Raw genomic sequence first — 18,548 nt, 5'->3', positions numbered from 1 at the left:
GAGATTAGTGGGTGGCAGCTTTGTCAGGGGGCAGACATTTAAACGTCAGCTTTAGTTTAAAGAGAGCTTCTAAGAAGAGAGGGAAGAGAAGACCAGCCTTTCTCACCTTCTTCTCCAGCAGATCAGTCACGTGCTTTCCTGTGAATCTGCACCTTTTCAAAACACAGGGCTTACTATTCCTTCTACTGATTCTTGCCCTTCAGGCAGGTGTTGGTGATCATTAGAGACAGGGCTGGTTCTGGCACCAAATCCAACTCTGCTTGTGGCAGCCAGAGAGGAAAAGACATGAATCATGTCTGGGAGGCAAAAAAGGTTGTTTACCCACTTTCCCAGACAGAGAGGGCAGCAGGCGAGAGACATTCCCCAGACAAGGAAGCTCTCTGTGACAGCACATGCCCAGCTCAGAGGGAACCATTCTCATGGTTTGTTTGTTCATTCGTTCATTTATTGACTTAACACTTAACTGGGAGTTTATTTATTTATGTGCTCATTCACTGAGAACCAGCCGAACCCAGCCAGCCCCCAATGAACATTCCTTTAGCTTCTCCTGTGTGCCTGGCCCTGCACCCAGCCCTGGGGACACAAGCGATAAAACATGGGGCTGGTGTGCTGCAGAGTGGGCTGGACCATGCATGGGCTGGCATGGCCAGTGCTGGTCCAGACATGCTCCTGGACACTGCAAGGGCTCTGCCACACGTGTGTCTTTCCAGGCATGAGCCCGGCCTCTGTGACTCTGGCCAGTGCCCTGCAGGTCCGGGGCGAAGCTCTGTCTGAAGAGGAGATCTGGTCCCTCTTGTCCCTGGCTGCTGAGCGGCTCCTGGAAGACCTCCGTGGTGGTAAGAGTGTGTGACTGGGGCAGCTGAGTCACAGGGAGCTGAATGTGAAGCTTCCCAAACAAACACATTTCTGGGTGCTGCTTATTGATCTGTCATCCGTCCGAGGTATTAGAATGAGTAGGCAAAGGACACCCGCCCATGGAGCTGCTCTGGGAGGGCAGCTCTGTCTCTTGGACCCATGGCATGCTGCAGAGTTGGAAGAGAGTTCTTTTGCCTTGGTATTGCAACTTTTCTGGGCATGGTGTCTAGGGAGAGAGCGGCTGCAGCTCTGTGGGCCTCTCCCAACACCTGGGCAGTCTGGGCAGAATCAGAGACAGGAGGCAGGGGGCAGCTATCGGGATGGCTGGCACCCCCAAAATGGTCCCCTGCAAGATGCTGCAACAGCTAGTGTCCCATCAGGGGACAGAACCCACACACTCAGTGGTCTAAACAGGGGAGGTTAATATAAAGAATTATTTAACTCCGATAGAAAAGTAACTGTCAGATATAAGAAAACTCGACATGGCCCCCTAGGATTGAGGGTAGTACCCAGTGAGGGACAAAATTTGAAGGGAAGCCCCCTCCCCAGGTTGGGGTTCAGATCGGCTGGAGGAGCTGTGCTTGTAGCCCACGATGATGGCAAAGTTCTCTGCTTTGCCTGGACATAGCCGTCTGCAGTCACCGGACAAGCTAGGCACAGGCACTTGCCTACAGGTGACCCTCTGGGTGGGGGCGGGAGCAGGTGAGCCACAGCCCCGGGACCTAGTGCCGGCAGGAGGCCTGGAGCCCGCCGAGTCTGTGTAGACCGGGTCGCGAGAAGATGGTCACTTGACAAGGTCGGCCCGAGGGGTGGCCCAGGGATGTGCGTAGGAGCAGAGTGTCACTCTTACGCACAAACCGGTGACCGCTCCCCCACGCCCCTCGAAACAGCAGGAGAGCCCGCCTCCCGCAATGTCTTTCCAGCGCCCTCTACTGAGAAAACTGCACATCGCGCTCGCCGTAAAAGATGCTTAAGGGAGGGAGCAGGTCTTGAAAGACGGATTTGGAGATTCGAGGCATTAAATTCATAACTGGAACAAACACTGACTGCCCACACTCAGATGTCAGCTCCGAAGTCACACGTGCTTGGGGGCTGCCAGCCGGCCGTGGAGGCTCCCCATGCGGGAGATGACACATGCGCAGTCAGGGTGAGGGTCCCCGCGTGGGGAGATGAAGGGAGGCTGTGCACCTGTCCCTTCAGCTGCATCTTCTTCCTGAGTCTTCACTCCCTCTTCCTCGCCCTGGAGGTTCTGATAAACAGCTATAGTACATCCAGAAGACCAGCTACCTTGGTCCCTGAACTGGCTCCAGAGAACTCAGACTTGTGCTAATTTCCAGGTGGATCTGATCTCTCTTTACCTTTTACCTTGAGACTCTTGGGCCACCTGTGAATTTGGATGCAGCTGCTAGTTTCCCAGCTACCGCTGCAGCCACCTTTCATGACACATGCTCCTATGCCTGCATACGTCAGGGTTGAATGCCTTCCATTACATGTTTCCCCGGGTCTTGCTCACAGTTCATCCTAGAGGGGGGTTTGCAAGGCGCCTGCCGGGCACAGTCCCACAGATGGTCCTCCAGATGGCAGCCCTATCTCTACACCCGCGTCGCTGCCTTGGTTTCAGATTCCTCGGACTATGTGGTCTGCCCCTGGTCAGTCTTGCTTTCTGCGACTGGAAGTCTCTCCTTCCAAGACCATGTTTCTCATATAGAGGCGGCTCCTTTCAAGGCCCCTGAACTGCTACAGGGACAGAGTGATGACGAGCAGCCTGATGCATCTCAGGTAAGGCACGTGGTGTCTCTGCAGCACCCCTGGGCCTGTCCTCTGGGAAACGCCTGTTCCTAGGTCATCCCCAGCTCCCAGCTCAGCCCCGAGGAACACTGAAGCAGAATGGAGTTAAAGAATTTTATTCCCAGGCTTTCTTGCCAGTAATTTATTAGCTCTTAGATGAGGACAAGTCAACTTCTCTGAGCTCCAAGATCTATGTCTGTAAAGTGGGGTTAATATGACCTAATAAATCAGCTTATTAGAAATACTCAAAAAGAAGTTTGGAAAAGTTGTAGATAAATGGTTCAGCAGCATGTAGCAAAACGGTAAAAAGAGCCCAACAAGTCCTCAACTGGAATGTATCCCAAGGCATGAGTAAAGATTGATTTGGCTGCAGTGATGTTTATTGCTGTATTGTTGACATTAGTGACAAACTGGAAACAAGCTAAATCTCCAGTGAGAGTGGACATGAAACAAGACAGCATTAAAATTAAGCTGTAGAAACTTAATGACCTGAAAAGAAATTAAATATATACATGTACAACGTGATCCTAGTTGGGTACACATACACGTGCGCACGCACATACACATGCCCAGAGTTCTAAAAATATGTCTCGAGTGATTATTTCTGGATGGCAACATCAGTGGTGATTTTTGTTTTTCCATGGATGTGTTTTGCTTCTGAATAGCAAAACGTTCTAGTTAAACATGATCTTCAATTTTAAAAAGAAGCATTTCTAAGGAAAGAATGATGTCAGGCAGGCACACAGTGCTGGGCAGGGCATAGTGTGTGTTTAATCACTGAGTTCTGTTCCTTTCCCTTTCATGGGAAAAGGGCAAATCTGGAATTTCCGCTCCTCTCAGGAGGCATCCTGGAATGGGAGCTGCTTTTCCTTTGGGCTTGGAGAATAGGACCTTAGTGGCTTCCAGGTTTGTCTAGTTTGGGCCCATGTCTGACTGGTTTGTCTCCAAATCAGATCACCATGGCAAAAACATGAGAGTCACCTTTGCAGTGGCCTGGGCTCTGTCACCCCACTGGCAGTTGCCCCAGCACTCCAGGCCCCTGAACCCTTTCCTACACTGCCAGATTCCAGGGGTGAATCCCTGGACTCCTGTGCTGGACACAGACTTGAGTGCCTCTCAGATTGTCCCTATTTGGGTCTCTTGGGTGCTGCTCCACCCACACCAAGTTGCCTCCTACACTCTGAACTCAGCTAAGATGACACATCCTGAGCTGTGCGATCTGACTTTCTGAGCAAACACTAGAGGGGCCTGCTGATGAAACCTGAAAGTGCAGGGGAGCTAGTTTCCTATGGAGTGAAACTCCACCAATGGGAAGTGGGAGATGGGAGGGGAAGGAGAAGATAAATTCTCCCTTCTTCCTTTCTTCATGAACTGCTTTTAGGAAAGTCTTGCTAGCCTTCCAGGGAAGTTCTGAGTGCCAAGGCTTAGTCTGCTGTGCTTCCTGCTGTGCTTTGTCGCTTGTTACAAGGAAGTGGCCAGCATAGTGACCCCACACATCACATCTGTCCTTGCCTCCCTCCCCCTTTTCTCCTCACCCTCATTGCCCTGGGCTTACTGCTCCTGAATTAAATGTCACACTGAATCCTTGCTTCAGGCTCTGCTTTCTCCAGGACCTAAGCTAAGACAGATCTTGAGTGCTCCTGCGGTCCTTCCCCATCCTTCCCAACACTCACTGGTGAGGGACAGACATCACCCTCCTGACTGCAGCTTGGCCTCTGCTGAGTGTCTTCTGAAGATCTAGTCACTCCTTTGCTCAGAGCATCCTGGAGCTGAGCCAAGCTGGAGAAGAACATCCTTCTCTCTCTGCACATGTTCCTCCATGGAGAGGAGGGAGGGTTCTCAGAGTTCCAAGGCTCAAGGAATAGGCTGAGCTAAGAACTAGGGAAGTGTGTTGCTGAGAATCTGAGCCAGGAAGGAAAGGGTGAGTTTGAGCTGGGAGAGGGTCAGTGTGGGCAGGGACTGAGTCCTTAATGGACCAAACAGCAATTTTTGTTGGTGGTTTAATTCCCTAGACGTGGCATATGGGAGTGTGGCTTAAGGAGAAGAAACCACTGGCCTTCAGCCTTATTTGTTAGGCCAGGATGCAAGGTTACCTGGCCATTCTCTCTCTTACAGCATCCCTACCACACAGTTCTATTAACTGCTGTTCTCCTCCATTCATCAGGGTCTCCTGTCTTCATCCAGTTTGGCTTGGGTCCTGTGGGAGGTGGGGTAGACAATCAGGAAAGTAGTCTCAAGGGAGGATGTGCTCAGAATCCTCCCACAGCCCTGGGCCCTTTCTGAGGTTAAGAGGATGTACTCTGACCCCTCTCCTCAGGGCAACATTCAGCTCTACCCAGCACACTGAGATGTTTCCCCCACTGCTTGGAGTGTTAGTTCTAGGTGCAGGTGGAAGGTGTGGGCAGGTCTCTAACTATAAGGCACTCATGCCACCATCATCCCATCCCGGGATCATGGCAGACATTACCAATCTATCATGATGTTCTTTCACACTGAGCCAGGAGTTGCCTTCAGAATCCTTCTCACCACCCTTCTCCAAGGCAGCAACTACCAGTGGGCTGTATTTGGGATTTGGGATGAGGCCTGTTGTCATTGCAGCCTTAGGCCCTGAGCTGGGACACTTTAAGATAGAGCCCTTGGAATCCAGGTGAGTTCCCAGGTGTGGACGGTGCCTCTGGCAGTGCTCAGGCAGCCATTCTCAGGGTCAGTTCTCTGGAAATGAGGGTGCAGCTGGTGAACTTCCCTGCAGGTGTCTAACCTTTTATCAGAGGAGTGGTTAGCTGGTTTAGGTGTACAGTTTCGGACCAAGAAGAGGACTAATTGGCACATGTGAATTGGACACATGCCCTTGACCTAAAAATGTAAAAACCAAAACAAAACCCACTTGCACTAAACTCAGTAGATTGCTCAAGTAACGATACTTTTTTACATATCATGCTTTGTGAATTCAACGTCTCCCTTTCAAAGTCCCAGAAATCATTTCATGAAGAGAAAAATCTTAAGGGAAATGCACCTTGTCAGTTATAATAGAAGCCTAATAATAATAGTAATGATAATAATAATAATAATAAACATTTATTGAGGATTTAGTATGATCCAGAGGTGACAAAGCCAAGTGGCTCAAGGCAGGGGCTCTGGTGCCTGGGATCAAGTTTAGGCTTTAGGCCTTATTTGGGAAAATTCCCTAACTTGTCTTTGCTTTAGTTTCCTCCTCTGTGAAATGGGGAAAATTAAATACATACTTCACAGGATGGTGGTGAGGACTAAATAAATTAATATAAGTAAAAGACTTAGAGAAAGGCTTAGTCTGTTATAAGTGCTCTCTGACTAATAATAATAAAAACAATAATGAATATTATTATTACCGTGTCCAGGTCCTCTTTACTCAATCCTCAGAAGTTTTTAGGCAGAATATTCACTTTAAAGATGACGAAACTGAAGCTCAGGGAAGTCAGATAATGCTCTTCTGTTATACCATGTTGCTTTCTGACAACATATGATGCTTTTTAATCAGGCTGAACCATAGTGTGTCATGTAGAGACAGTTTTGGCTACAAGAAACAGAAAGCCTAAAATACAGCTGCTGGAACCATACATATAGTTATTTATGTAACAAGAAGTTAAGAGATTGGTCAGAAGCTTGGTAAATGTCATCAAGGATCTAGGCTGTATATTTCCAATCTATCCTCCTTAGCTGTTGACTTTTTGTCTTTATGCTTATTGCCTCATGGTCATAAGATGGCTGCCATGATTCCATGTATCACATCAGTGTTCAAGACAGAAACAGGGGAGAAAGGATGGGACCAGCCACATGTGTTCCTGTTGACAGTAAAGAACAAACTTTTTCAGAAGCCCCCTAACAGACTTACTTCACATCTTTCACAAAAATTGAGCGTCATGGTCACTGAGACTTTCAGCCTCTAGAGTAGGATGCAGCAAAGTTTAAGGGAGTTGCAGATGGTTGTTCGGCTAGCCAGCCAACAGTGTCTGCCACATGTGGAAATGAATTGTATCTTGTTTACAGGACCATGGAATAACAGAGGTGACAAATCTAATCATGTGCTTTTTCTCTTGGGCAGATGCACGTCTATTCTTTGGGAATGACCCTCTACTGGTCAGCAGGGTTTCACATTCCACCAAATCAGGTCTGTGAACAAGATATTCAAAGTCTTGCCAGGTCATGTCTTTGGATTTATTTAGTTTTTTCCCAGGGCAGGGACCACATCTGTTGAGCTATGTGCCACCACTCTGCACTCCTAGGTTCTAGGAAGGATTACCAGTCGATTAAAGAGCTGCTCCTGCTGCGTACAGAAAGAACCTCAGAATCCTACTCAACTTGGCACTCCAGGCAGACACAATTTGGGATTGGCAAGCACGATAAGAACTTATTTGCCACTCCAGTCCAGAGGAAGTAGGAAGCTAGAGAATTTTATAGATACTGAAGATACCAATTTATAAAAAAGGCTTTAAAGCAGCCCTTCCTGAAGTGAGATGCTTCCATGAAAAAGGGTTCTGTGCTCAATTGATTTGGAAAAATGTCCCTACGATGTCTTCTTCTTGAAGATTTGTCAGAGTAGTTTATTAAAGACTCTGAGAAGGCTTAAAGCACAGAAACTTTTAAATTTTATCATAGCATTTTACAAAATTTTTGACTACAGGATGCGTATGTGTGTGTTTGTGTGTATGGGTAAATTTTCATCTGACACTAAGAATTCCGTAGAAACCAGTGTAACAAGAACATACACTGGAGAACTCTGTCCAGCCTGTTTGCCTTGTTTCTTTCCTCCCTCCCACCCTTTCCTTCCTTCCTAACCTCCTTCCTTCCTTCCTTCCATCTCACCCTTGCCCTCTCCAATTAAACATCCCAGTGTTTCCGGCTCCTTCTGAAAAGGGACCTGCCCATGTCCCTCTCCTGTGGAATCTTTCACAGCTCCCCACTCCCCACGGGGTTGCATTCCACTTCTCAGCAGAGCATACCTGGAGCCCAGAATTGGTTCCTACCTGTGACCCTGGTTCCTCTCTGATACTCTGCCATAATCAGGGATGGCTTAGTGGGCGTGTGGTCTGTGTAATAGCACAGGGCCCTGCACTTAAAAGGGCTCCCCACTTGATTCAGTGCTCTGCATTAAAGTTCTTAACAATTTTGACCAAGGGGCCCTGCGTTGTCCTTTTGCCCTGGGCCTGGTCCTGCCCATAGCCTCCTTCCTTCTAGACACATGCCAACATTCGCCCACACTGCTCCCTCTGTCTGCGGCTCACTCCCCAGCCTTTCTCCTGGCCAGCCCCAGTGTGCTTTTTGAGATTTAGTTCAAATTCTTTCCCCAGCTCCCTCCTCCCTCCCCAGACTGGGTTAGGCCCCTTCCTCTGTGTTATGACCATGTCTTATGTTTCTGAGACCAAAGCCCTTATCACCCTGTACTGTCCTTGTCTCTTTAAGTGGCCATCTTCCTCATTAGACTTTACACCTCTTGAAGGCTGGGACTGTCTCCCACCTTATACTGCAAGTAGCCACGCAGTCCCGGCACATAAGAGGTCCTCGGATGTGCTATATGAGTGTGGGACTCAGTAGCCTGGTTACACATGAAGATAGGCATTCACAACTCATGCTCCGTGGCAGGAAATGGTAGTGCAGTCTTCATCTGGAAAGTAACTTACAGTATGGGTGAGGGTGAGAAAACACCTGAGAGTGAGTATGAATTTGAGACCTTCCCTATATAAAGGATGGTCATTCAAATACGTGAGGGAAGTGTTTAATAAGATAACTATTTTTTCTTTTGCTTGATGTGTACATGTGACATAAAGTTCAATCAATGATTATTGACCTTACACTGACCACCGGAGATTCCAAAGTGAAAAAGCCACAGTCCCTGTGGTCCTGGAGCTCACACTCTAGTGGAAAGGCACAGTGAGAGCCACCTAAATAATTAGAGAAAATGTCAAGCTGGCCAGGTGAATGTGAGTTAAAGGCTGACCTGGTTTGATCTGGGTGCTTGGCATAGGCAGAAATCCGTTTTGTTAAGCACCTATTTTTTGTAGGCATTTCAAGGATGTGTCTGGGCTCCCCGCGCCCCGAAGGACGTTGCAGATTAGAAAGCAGCAAACTACACACAGCTGATGCAGAGATAATTGCTCCGCATTTTGTGGCCTCAGTGATATAGCCGTTCAGCCTCCCTAAACTCCCCAGGAGTGAGCATCTACCTAGTTAATGAGAACATCCGTTCTTAGTTGTCTCCATGGCACACCTGACAAGGCACTGGCCTCAGGGGCTGCGGCTCTGGAGGCTTCTCACGTGGCTGCCCCACTCTCCAGCCCCTGCAGCTCTGCGAGCCCCTGCACTCCATTCTGCTGACCATGTGCGAAGACCAGCCTGGCAGGCGGCTACCGCTGCAGTCCATCCTGGAAGCTTGTCGGATTCATTGGGAAGAAGTGGCTGTCCACCCAGCCTCTGCCAGTCTCCACGTCAGACAGCTGGTCGGCTTGGTTCTGGGCACCATCTCCAAGGTCAGTGTAGATCTGCGCTTTCCAAGCCAGGGGCCACTCGCTAGCCACGTGTGGCTGTTGAAGTTCAAATGAGCTAAGTCATAGTTCATTGAAAGGAAATAAAACATTCAGTTCCTCAGTCACACCGACCACACTTAAGTGCTCAGTAGCCCCTTGTAGCTGGCGAGGACCATAGTGGACAGGACAGATCTAGAACATTCCTGTTACTGCAGTTCTATCGGGCAGTGCTTGTGAAGACCTTTGAGTGAACCTAGATTTCTAATGTGGCTAAGACCCTTGAGATCTTTGAAAGAGCCTCTTTTCATAAAAACAGTCGTGTTTATGACCCATGAGTTAGCTTATCAAAATTCAGCTCTAGGCCTTGCACGAGAAGCCTTCCCTGACTTTGTCTACATCGTCCCTGGCCGCTCCCTCCCCTCTGCCATCTTGTACCTGCAGAGGGTCCCCTTGCTGTGCTTGTCACACGGTGCTGCTTGCTGCCCTTTGCACTCGCCAGTGCCTAGCAAGGGGTCTGGCACATAGTGAGCATTTGGCTTAGGCTGGGTTTCCTTGAAGCAAAGCCAGAGGCGGGCATTCTTGTGCAGGTTAGTTATTGGGGAAGTACTCCCAGGAGAGGGAGTGATGGAAGGATGGGGGACAAGCCGAGTAAGGAGGTGGTCTCAGGAGGAGACAGCCTCAACCTGACCCCACAGGGAGCTCCAGAGCAGGAATTGCACCAGCCTTGGTCCCCCTTGAGTCCAGGACAGAGCTGGGACTCGGGTGAGGCAAGTGAGGTGTTTGCTGGGCAGCACTGCGCTTGTCCAGTGGCGTGTTGGAGAACTGAGACAGGGGCCATGCGGATGGAGAGGAGGGGATGGCTGTGGAGGTGCTGCCCGCAGTCAATCAGAAAAGGCCTCTCCCAGGAATTCCCTAGCGGTCCAGTGGTTAGGATTCTGTGCTTCCACTGCAGGGGGCACAGGTTCGATCTCTGGTCAGGGAACTAAGATCCGGAAAGCTGTGCGGGTGGCCAAAAAAAAAGAAAAAGAAAAAGAGAGAAAAAAAAAATAAAAGAAAATGCCTCTCCCATCCTGTCCTCCTTCTTGGACCCCTTCTCTCTTGGCGTGTAAACATGTCGCTCCTGTTCGTTGAGCCAGAGGATTTGGTGGGGACGGAGGAGGTCCATGTATTCGAAGGACGCTAGAGTCTACCATCCATTGATATGTCATTGTCCCCTGATGGACATTGTGATGATCTGCAGCATTGCCATCGGGAAATCATAGAGTGATTTCGATCAGGGACCTGTGAAGTGGTTTCCACTGCTTATTCGACCCTCACTGGGGCACTGAACTCAGTAAGCTACAGGGGTGCGTTAAGCACACAGTGAGGTTGTGGGAGAGAGATAAGCAAGCAAACTTGCTGTAACATGGTGGAATAGAGGCGGATGTGAGTAAAGTGACGAGGGGAGGTGATGAGAGGACATTCCTATCTGCAGATATGGAGAGGGCAGAGGTGGAGAGGGTTAGAAGTAGAGAGGATGTAGCTCTGGGCCTTGGAAGCACAGGAGAGATCATCAGGGAGACCCTGGCCCGTGGAGGGGGCGTGTGAGCGAAGGCACAGATGTGCATGAGTATGCAGGTGTTGGGGGGTGGGGGTGAGTGAACCACCTCTAGGCTGTGTGGCTGGTATACACAGACCTCGCTCTGGTTGCTACTTGCTCACTGTTGGGCTCCCACTGTGCAGGACAGACCTTTCCACACTGACTCAAACTGATAGCCAGGTTGTATGCGTCTGTGTAAATGTCCCCTCTCGACCTTGGGATGCGGATGGGTGATGCACTTGACCTTCAGGTGGAGAGGAAGGCTGTGGAGGAAAGCTCGTCCGGGCAGCGGGACAGAAGCTACCTGCTCAGGAACAGGCTGCAGCAGGCCAGCTGTGAGAGCTGGGCAGCGAGGGCCCCGGGGTGTCTGCATCCTTGCAGAGGTGGGTATGGTGCCCTGAGCATTCCCTGGGTGGGCTGATGGCACCCACTCTGTTGTTTCCTGGCCCCTGTGGGCCTGATGTCCATGCTGTGGAGGCAGAGAAAGCCCGTGCAAACCCCACTCTTCCAGGAAGCCCCTGAAGAGAAGGGGCTGAGCTTAGGACTCGCCTGTGTCCTGAGGAAAACTTCTTTTGGAGATGTAATTTAGCAGAGTTATTTATATCCAATGCAAATTCTTTTTTAAAATTGATAGAAACCAATTTAAACAAACGACATGAAAGAAAAATTCCCCTTTGATTGATTTCTAGGTGGAGTGAAAGAAAAAGCAATTTGTGAAAGAGTGTTTTTGTTGTTGCTCTAGGTGTGTTAGAAGAATGGCCTTTAGAGTAATCTTCAAATCTTCCACCGTTCTCTGCTTTTCAATTTGAGATTTAAAAAAAAATTAATTTACTGTTTGTTGTCCATAAAATAAGGTTCTCTTTGTTGTTAGGCTTCATCTTTCCTCCTAAAAACTCCCCCAACCCTCTGTAACTGTTATTTCCATTTCCATTTTTCACATGAGGAAAGAGACTCAGGAAGGTCAAGTAACTTTGTCAACGGCACACAGCTAGTAAGTTGTGATGCTGATATCCACACCCTAGGTTGCTTAATTCAAGAAAGCCATGCTCTTTGCCTCTGCTCATGCCCTCCACCATGCTCTTTGGTTAGTTTCAGAGAGAAGCACAGAGACTCAGAGCTCCCTGGAGCCCAGACTGAGCGCCTCAGCACACAGTTGCTGCAGCCTCTCTGTGAACAGGTAAGCAGCAAGGTGTACGGGGCTGTGAACTTGGTGTGGGACGTTGGTGTGGGACCTGCTGTACCCTGCTTCTTTCTTCTGATTATTGAGAAGTCTGTTGCTTTTCCAGAAAAAGCTGACCCTATTGCATTGGCAGGTGAAAGAGCCACATTTACGCAGATATGAAGCCAAGGTGATGAGGGGCCTGATGGCAGCTATGGTGTCAGGGCATTCTGTCTCCTCTGGGAACCAAGTTCAGACTCAGTTATGGAACAACATGCTTCTGTTGTTGTTGTGATTATCTATGTCACATGAGGCTGTGTAACAAACAGCCACAAAACACAGTGACTAAAAACAATGATTTATTTAGCTTTTGATTCTGTGAGTTAGGAATTTAGGCTGTGCTCAGCTGGGAGGTTCTTCTGGACTCTGCAGGGTACTCTTGTGCATCTGTGATCAGCTGCACCTCAGCTGGGCAGCTTCACTTCTGGGGCATGGCTGGCTGTTGTCTAGGCAAGCCCTGGCTCTTCACCACAGGCTAGCTAGCCTGGGATTGTCCTCATGACGATGGCAGAGTTGAGGTCAAGAGAGGGAAGGAGGGAAGGAGAAAAGGGAGGAAGGAGGGAGGGAGAGAGAGAGAGAGGTATCTCCACAGAACCTCCAGAACTAGCCCTAGCCCTCACTCCTTCCACCTCATTCAATTGGCCAAAGAAAGCTAGAGGTCAGCCCAAATTCAAGGAGAGGGGAACAGACTCTACCTCCTGATGGGAGGGGGGGTCAAAGTCCCACGGTTAAGGGCATGGATCAGGGAGAAGAATTGTGGCTATTTTCAAAATCAGTCTAACAAACCTGCTTGAAACCCATATGGGCCCATATCTTCCTGGACCTGGAACATTATGCATTTTGAAACTTTATTTATATACATCTTGATTTGTTGTCCCTCCACGGATCAGCCAAGGGCTGTAGCCAGCTTGATGTCAAATACACAGCTGGGGCCTTGGCAGGAGGCTGCAGAGTTCACCTCAAAATGCTTTTTCCTCTATTTAATACTCTATTTGTGGGACTTCCCTGGTGGCACAGTGGTTAAGAATCTGCCTGCCAATTCAGGGGACACGGGTTTGAGCCCTGGTCCTGGAAGATCCCACATGCTGTGGAGCAACTAAGCCCACGTGCCACAACTACTGAAGCCCAGGTGCCTAGAGCCCATGATCCGCAACAAGAGAAGCCACCGTGATGAGAAGCCCGTGCACCGCAACGAAGAGTAGCCCCTGCTCGCCGCAACTAGAGAAAGCCCATGTGCAGCAACGAAGACCCAATGCAGCCAAAAATAAATAAACAAAACAAAACTCTATTTGCTATTTTCCCAATGAAAATCGCTTTTTTTTTTTCTTTCTGATTCCATAAACAATGTGTGTTTATCGTTGAAACAATTTGAACAATAGATAGAATTCTAGGCAGGAAAGTCAAAACCCTCCGCAGCCCCATCGTCCTGTGTTCAGGACCTGGGTTCATGGGCCCGGTCTGTCCTGAGCTCAGTGAGCAGAGGCAGGGTCAAAGTGGGGTGAGGAAGAGACGGACTGCACCCTTGTACCTCAAAACAACCCCCGTGGCTCTGCAGCCTAACTTCTCTGGGCCTCAGCCTCCTCATTGACAAAGCGGATATAACTCGTGGGGCGAAGGGGCAGTAGTGGGTACACATGTGTGTGGGGGCTTTTGCTAGATGGAAGCTGTTTCCACTGTTAACTGTTGCTCCTTCTCTGACCGCTGGCCAGCGTTCTTCCAGCTGAAGTTCCCCCAGATCTTCAGGAAGGCCGACGGCTCAGCTCTGGTTCTGCTCTCCCAGAAAACTCACGGCTAGCAACTTCTTCTGGAAAGGGTTTCCTGCAAAGAAAGGGAAAGGTGAGCAGAGAGGACCAAAGGGCACTCCCAAGAGAGGTGTGAGCAAGAAGCCGTGTGTGACTGACACAGCAGCTGAAAATGGGCAGGGTCCTGCCGGGGGTCGGGGGGTGCAGCTTCCCTGGGCTAAGACTTACAGAGAACTGGACTAAAATCATCCTGAACTTTGAAATTCAGGGCAATAGGTGTTATTGAGTGGCCTTGCTGTAGACTCTGTGTAGGACAGAAGGTTGAAGATGCCAGGTCCCAGCATTCAGGAAGTTCACAGCCGTTGGCGTAGATGGTGGCAGAACAGGGGAGGTGGTAAGAGAGCTGACAAGGCTGAATATACTTGGAAAGGGCCTTCTGAACAGGTGACATGTGGGAGCAAAGGAATGGGTGGGACAGTCAGGGAGAGAGATTCTCCAGGTTGGTTGGCACATAGGGCAGTAGGGGTTGGACGAGTGTGGGGAGTCGGGGCTCAAGAGTAGCCAGGCCAGCCTGCCCCAGCCTGGGAGTCCATGACGACAGGAGGGATCATGTTGGGTGACCCCTGCTCGTGGTTCCAGGGACCCCTGACTCCTGGCAGGCAGGCTGGTCTCTGCTGAGGGGCCGGCTTGCTACACCTGTGCTGCAGGGTGAGATCAGGGATGGTTGCAGGGTAACACCTTCTGCCAGAAACAGCTCTGGCACCAGCGGTCAGAGCCACTTCCGGTGTTTAGATAAAAAGCATCCCTTCCTCGATGCATGATACTGACATCAGCTGAAAAACTGTTTTAATACCCACACAAGCCCACAGTGACCATGGGGATCAGTGCCCCTGGATCTGTGACGAGCCCCTCCCAAGCAGGCTGTTCACTGAGGAGGCTGTCCCTGCCAGGCCTTCTGTCCGAGCATCAGGAGCCCTTTGGGAACGTCAGACCCAGATGCCCCCAGAAGGCCTTGTCTGCCTGTCTGTCTGTTGCAGAGAGATTTGCTTAATGTGCTCAACTAATTAGGGATAAGCTGAGCTCGGGGCAGCCTCAGGACATCCTCTCCACTGTGGCCCTGGTGCCATGCTCCCCTCCAGCCCCTGCTGCCCTCCAAGGCCACTCTCAGGTCCTCATGAGCTTGGAGGGGGAGGGACGGACCGGCATCAGGGAGGCCTTGTTCATCTTCTTTGGCTTTTCTTCATAACCACTCACTAAAGGCGCTTCTGAGGGACACCCTGGCTGGATGTTTGGCCTCTTGAGACAGAAGTCCTGCCAGGTACCCATGGGGGACACATTAGAAGGCCCACCCAATCCTATCACTCACTGGTGTTATATTTGGGTGAGTTTCTTAACCTCTTGGAGCCCCAACTTCCTGCAAAATGGGTTGAGAATGTGCATCCCATAGGGTGCACATTCTCAGCCCATTTTAGATGGCTGGGTCTAAATAATGGTGGCATTAAAGCATTTCCTGCATCACAAGTGTGCTACAAACATGAAGTATTGTGAAACTGAGAATAGCTCTTCATGCACACTACTGATTCAACATCCAGAGCTGGAAAAACGTTTCATCGGATCTAAATCTAAAGGTATTTTCGCTTTTGAAAAATCTTATTGCATATAATATATATTTATTTTGAGACATATAAAAGACTATGTGATCATGCATGAATTATGACGCTGAGAATGAAGTGGACACCTAACTGAAGAGTTAGAACATTGCCAAAACCACACCCTCTTGTAAGACATCTGCTCTGAGATGCCCAGCCTAGCTAGGGCCTCAGCACAGTTGAGCTCCATTTCACTGAAACCTGCTTGCTGCTGGCTCTGGGCAAGGGAGTGCTGCTAGTGGGCAGGGGGAAGTGAGGCCATGGGAAAAGCCCAGTTCTGGAGCTGGGGGTCCAGCTCCGTGGAACTTGACTTTGATTTCTCTCCTCTACCGTGAGTGACTCTGCGTGTTTCTTCAGTTCTCCAGGCCGGAGTTCGTCCTGCTGGCTGGAGAGGCCCCGGTGATCTTGTATCTGCCTGGAACAATTGTGGTAACTGCTGGGTTAGACTGGGTAGGGCTGGAGGTTGGCGAGGGAAGTGACCAGCTGGGCAGGCCATAAGGCTGACTGAGCTCTGAGGGGCTCACTCTCTCCTCCAGGCACCTGCCAGCCCTCGCCAAGTCACACTCCTACTTCATGTCCTTTCTTCAGCATCCTCTTCCCCTTTAAGAGGAACCCTTTGTGACTTCTGACGAAGTCCTGATTGTCCTTCCAGACGAGCTCTGCCTTCTTCTTCCCATTCAGTCAGGAAATATTCTTGAAGCAGCTAGTAGGTACCAGGCACTACTCCAGACCCTAGATCTCCGATATGAACAAAGCAGAGTCCTTTTCACATGGAGCTTGCTTTCTAGCATTTATGCATTTGTCTGTTTTCTGGGGAGGAAAAGCCAGTTTCCCTTCCCTTGGCTCTGCTGCCCCAGCTCAGGCAGACCTGGACTGGGGGTGAGTGACAGGCTTGTCCCTCCTGGGGCCCAAGGAAAGAGCTGTGGTGCTGTCGGCCCAGAGTGGGTACAGCCAGTGCCATGCCCTGCTCTGAGATGCCTGACTGGGACCCTTCCTGAGCCAGCCCCCTGGGGAGGAGGGGCGGGATGGTGGAATATATAAGCCGGGGGCTGCCCTGGGTGAAGGGTGGCAGAGGTTGCAGGGTAGGGAGTGGGAGGCAGAGACTGGATGGGGCCTGGGGCACCAGGGAACAGAGGAGTTGGCAGCCAGACCCCATTACCAGAGGTGGGGAGGCAGGATCACTGTGAACCCAAGCTCCTTGTGCGTGCTCCAATGGGACATGACTTAGAAAACACACATTCAAGGATACAATTATTACAAATTTCAAGAGGGCAACTGCAGAGCATTAAACAAGCACCAGGTGCTTCAGAGCACCTTCCATACCCTCCCCACCCCAGCATGCGCACATATGGTAAACAACTGCCCCAGGGGACACAGGTGTGCAGGACGGGCAGGAACCGGGGTGGCTTAGAGTGTGCCATGTGGTCAGCCCTGCCTGGGATCATGGGAGAGCTCTCCCTCCCACAGGGTCCTCAGACCTGCACTGGCCCCTGGGGTGTGGGGCTGCCCCTGGGTGTAGGAAGGTCATGGTGTGGTGGCAGGCATGGTCTCAATGGCACTAAAGCCAGCTGTAGTGTCCATCCATGACTGTCTTTTAATGAGGACATTCTGAGGAGGTCTGGGCCAGGCCTCAGTCTAGGCTTTGGGGCACAGGGGATACTCAGCCCCCGTCCTTAGGGAGGCTGGGCCCCTGAGCAGAAAGCCTCAGGGGAGCAGAGAAGGGAGAGGGTGGCTTGACCCTCCAGGCCGCAGACAAGAGGTCTTGAGCCTGATCTGGGAAACACATAGGAATTTGCCCTGTGGGGAGGGAGGGGAAGAGCATTCCAGGCAGCGGGCAGTATGTGCAGAGACTCAGGCAGACAAGATTCTGTGGCGGCAGAAGATGGGCTGTTCTGGGCGGCTGAGCCCAGGCGACAGTGGTTAGGGTGGGGCTACAGAGGCCGCTGAATCTGGAATTAGTCTGAGCAGGGTGAAGGGACAGAAGGCACATCTTTGGATGCGGCTCTGCTGATCAATTTCTCGGTTCACAGTAATCACCTTAGCGCCAGCCCTCTCTCTTCCTTGGATCTCTGCCCACCCAAATTCTCTCTGCTGTGCTCTGTGAAGGCCTGGGGGTCAGTATCAGGTTGTCCAGCACTCCTGGGGGTGTACGATTCACCACTGTGGTCCTGGGCAGTCCTCTCGAGAAGCAGAGCCCAAGGGGCAGCCAGGATTTCTGCAGGGGAGAGATCTGTTACATGTGGCTCCCCAGCCTTCCTGGCCCCTGCAGAGGCTGGCAGAGAGCACGGATTTGAGTCTGGTTCTGCCTTTTACTAACTGTGCAACTCTGGGCAAGTCCCTTACCAACTGTGAGCCTTGCTTCTCCTCTGCTGAACAGGAATCACAGGCGTACTTATCTCTTCGGGTTGTTTGTCAGTTAAATGAGAAAATACATATAAAGTGGTTAGCACAATAGCTAGCCCATGGTAAAGACTCTATGTCTTGTAGTTGTTGTTACAATTTATACCATTCTTGTTTTCAGACCAAAAAAGGGAAGTCCTATTTGGCTCTCCGGGCCCTCTGTGTAGTGCTGCTGAATGGGCAGTGCCTGGAGGTGAGATGTGACATCACGTCGACAGTGGGAGCCATCTTCAGCGCTGTTGCGTCCTTTGCCAACCTTGGGGAGCTCACCTACTTTGGCTTGGCTTACACGAAAGGTAAGTGGCTCCCAGGTAGCTCGCAGCTGGGCTGGGGCCTCAGGTAACCCCAGTGTCTAGGTACCTGAGTGCTATTCCTTCTAACAAAACTGCTTGAGACTGGGACATTGCCCCTTGCACACCTAGACCTTAGTCAGTATGTCAAGTCCTCATGTGCAAACTGTCAAGTAAGTGCAGAGGATGGTAAGGAAACAATGCTTGTAAGATGTTGTAGCTTCTGTGATTTGCTGGGTCTGGTTGACCAATCTCATTGCCTTGAGGTTAGACAAGCAAATGTGAGAAACATTTTCGTCTAGGTGGGAATGCAAAATGGTGCAGCCACTGTGGAAAACAATATGGCAGTTCCTCAAAAAATTACAAATTTACCCTATGATCCAGCAATTCCACATTGACATATACACCCAAAATAATTGAAAGCAGCATCTCTCAGAGATATTGGTAATTCCCATGTTCATAGCAGCATCATTCACAGTAGCTAAAATACGGAAGCAACACAAATATCCATTGACGGATGAATAGATGA

At 50.2% G+C, this 18,548-nt stretch overlaps 1 protein-coding gene across 1 annotated transcript in view; it reads left to right on the top strand.

Annotated features, from left to right (window-relative positions):
- The first annotated feature begins 712 nt into the window (after positions 1-712).
- LOC137767163 (FERM and PDZ domain-containing protein 2-like) overlaps positions 713-18,548 on the top strand; it is a 61,564-nt gene continuing 43,728 nt past the window's right edge. Inside the window, exons 1-9 of the mRNA XM_068547891.1 lie at positions 713-836; positions 2,477-2,634; positions 6,722-6,743; positions 8,989-9,143; positions 10,970-11,102; positions 11,809-11,896; positions 13,648-13,774; positions 15,687-15,758; positions 17,851-18,025. Coding sequence (XP_068403992.1) covers positions 713-836; positions 2,477-2,634; positions 6,722-6,743; positions 8,989-9,143; positions 10,970-11,102; positions 11,809-11,896; positions 13,648-13,774; positions 15,687-15,758; positions 17,851-18,025 — 1,054 coding nt within the window. The remainder of the gene's footprint in view (positions 837-2,476; positions 2,635-6,721; positions 6,744-8,988; positions 9,144-10,969; positions 11,103-11,808; positions 11,897-13,647; positions 13,775-15,686; positions 15,759-17,850; positions 18,026-18,548) is intronic.

This window comes from Eschrichtius robustus, chromosome 7 (assembly GCF_028021215.1).
Source record: "Eschrichtius robustus isolate mEscRob2 chromosome 7, mEscRob2.pri, whole genome shotgun sequence".
Lineage (NCBI taxonomy): Eukaryota > Metazoa > Chordata > Mammalia > Artiodactyla > Eschrichtiidae > Eschrichtius > Eschrichtius robustus.
This window is presented reverse-complemented; position numbering and strand designations above follow the sequence as displayed.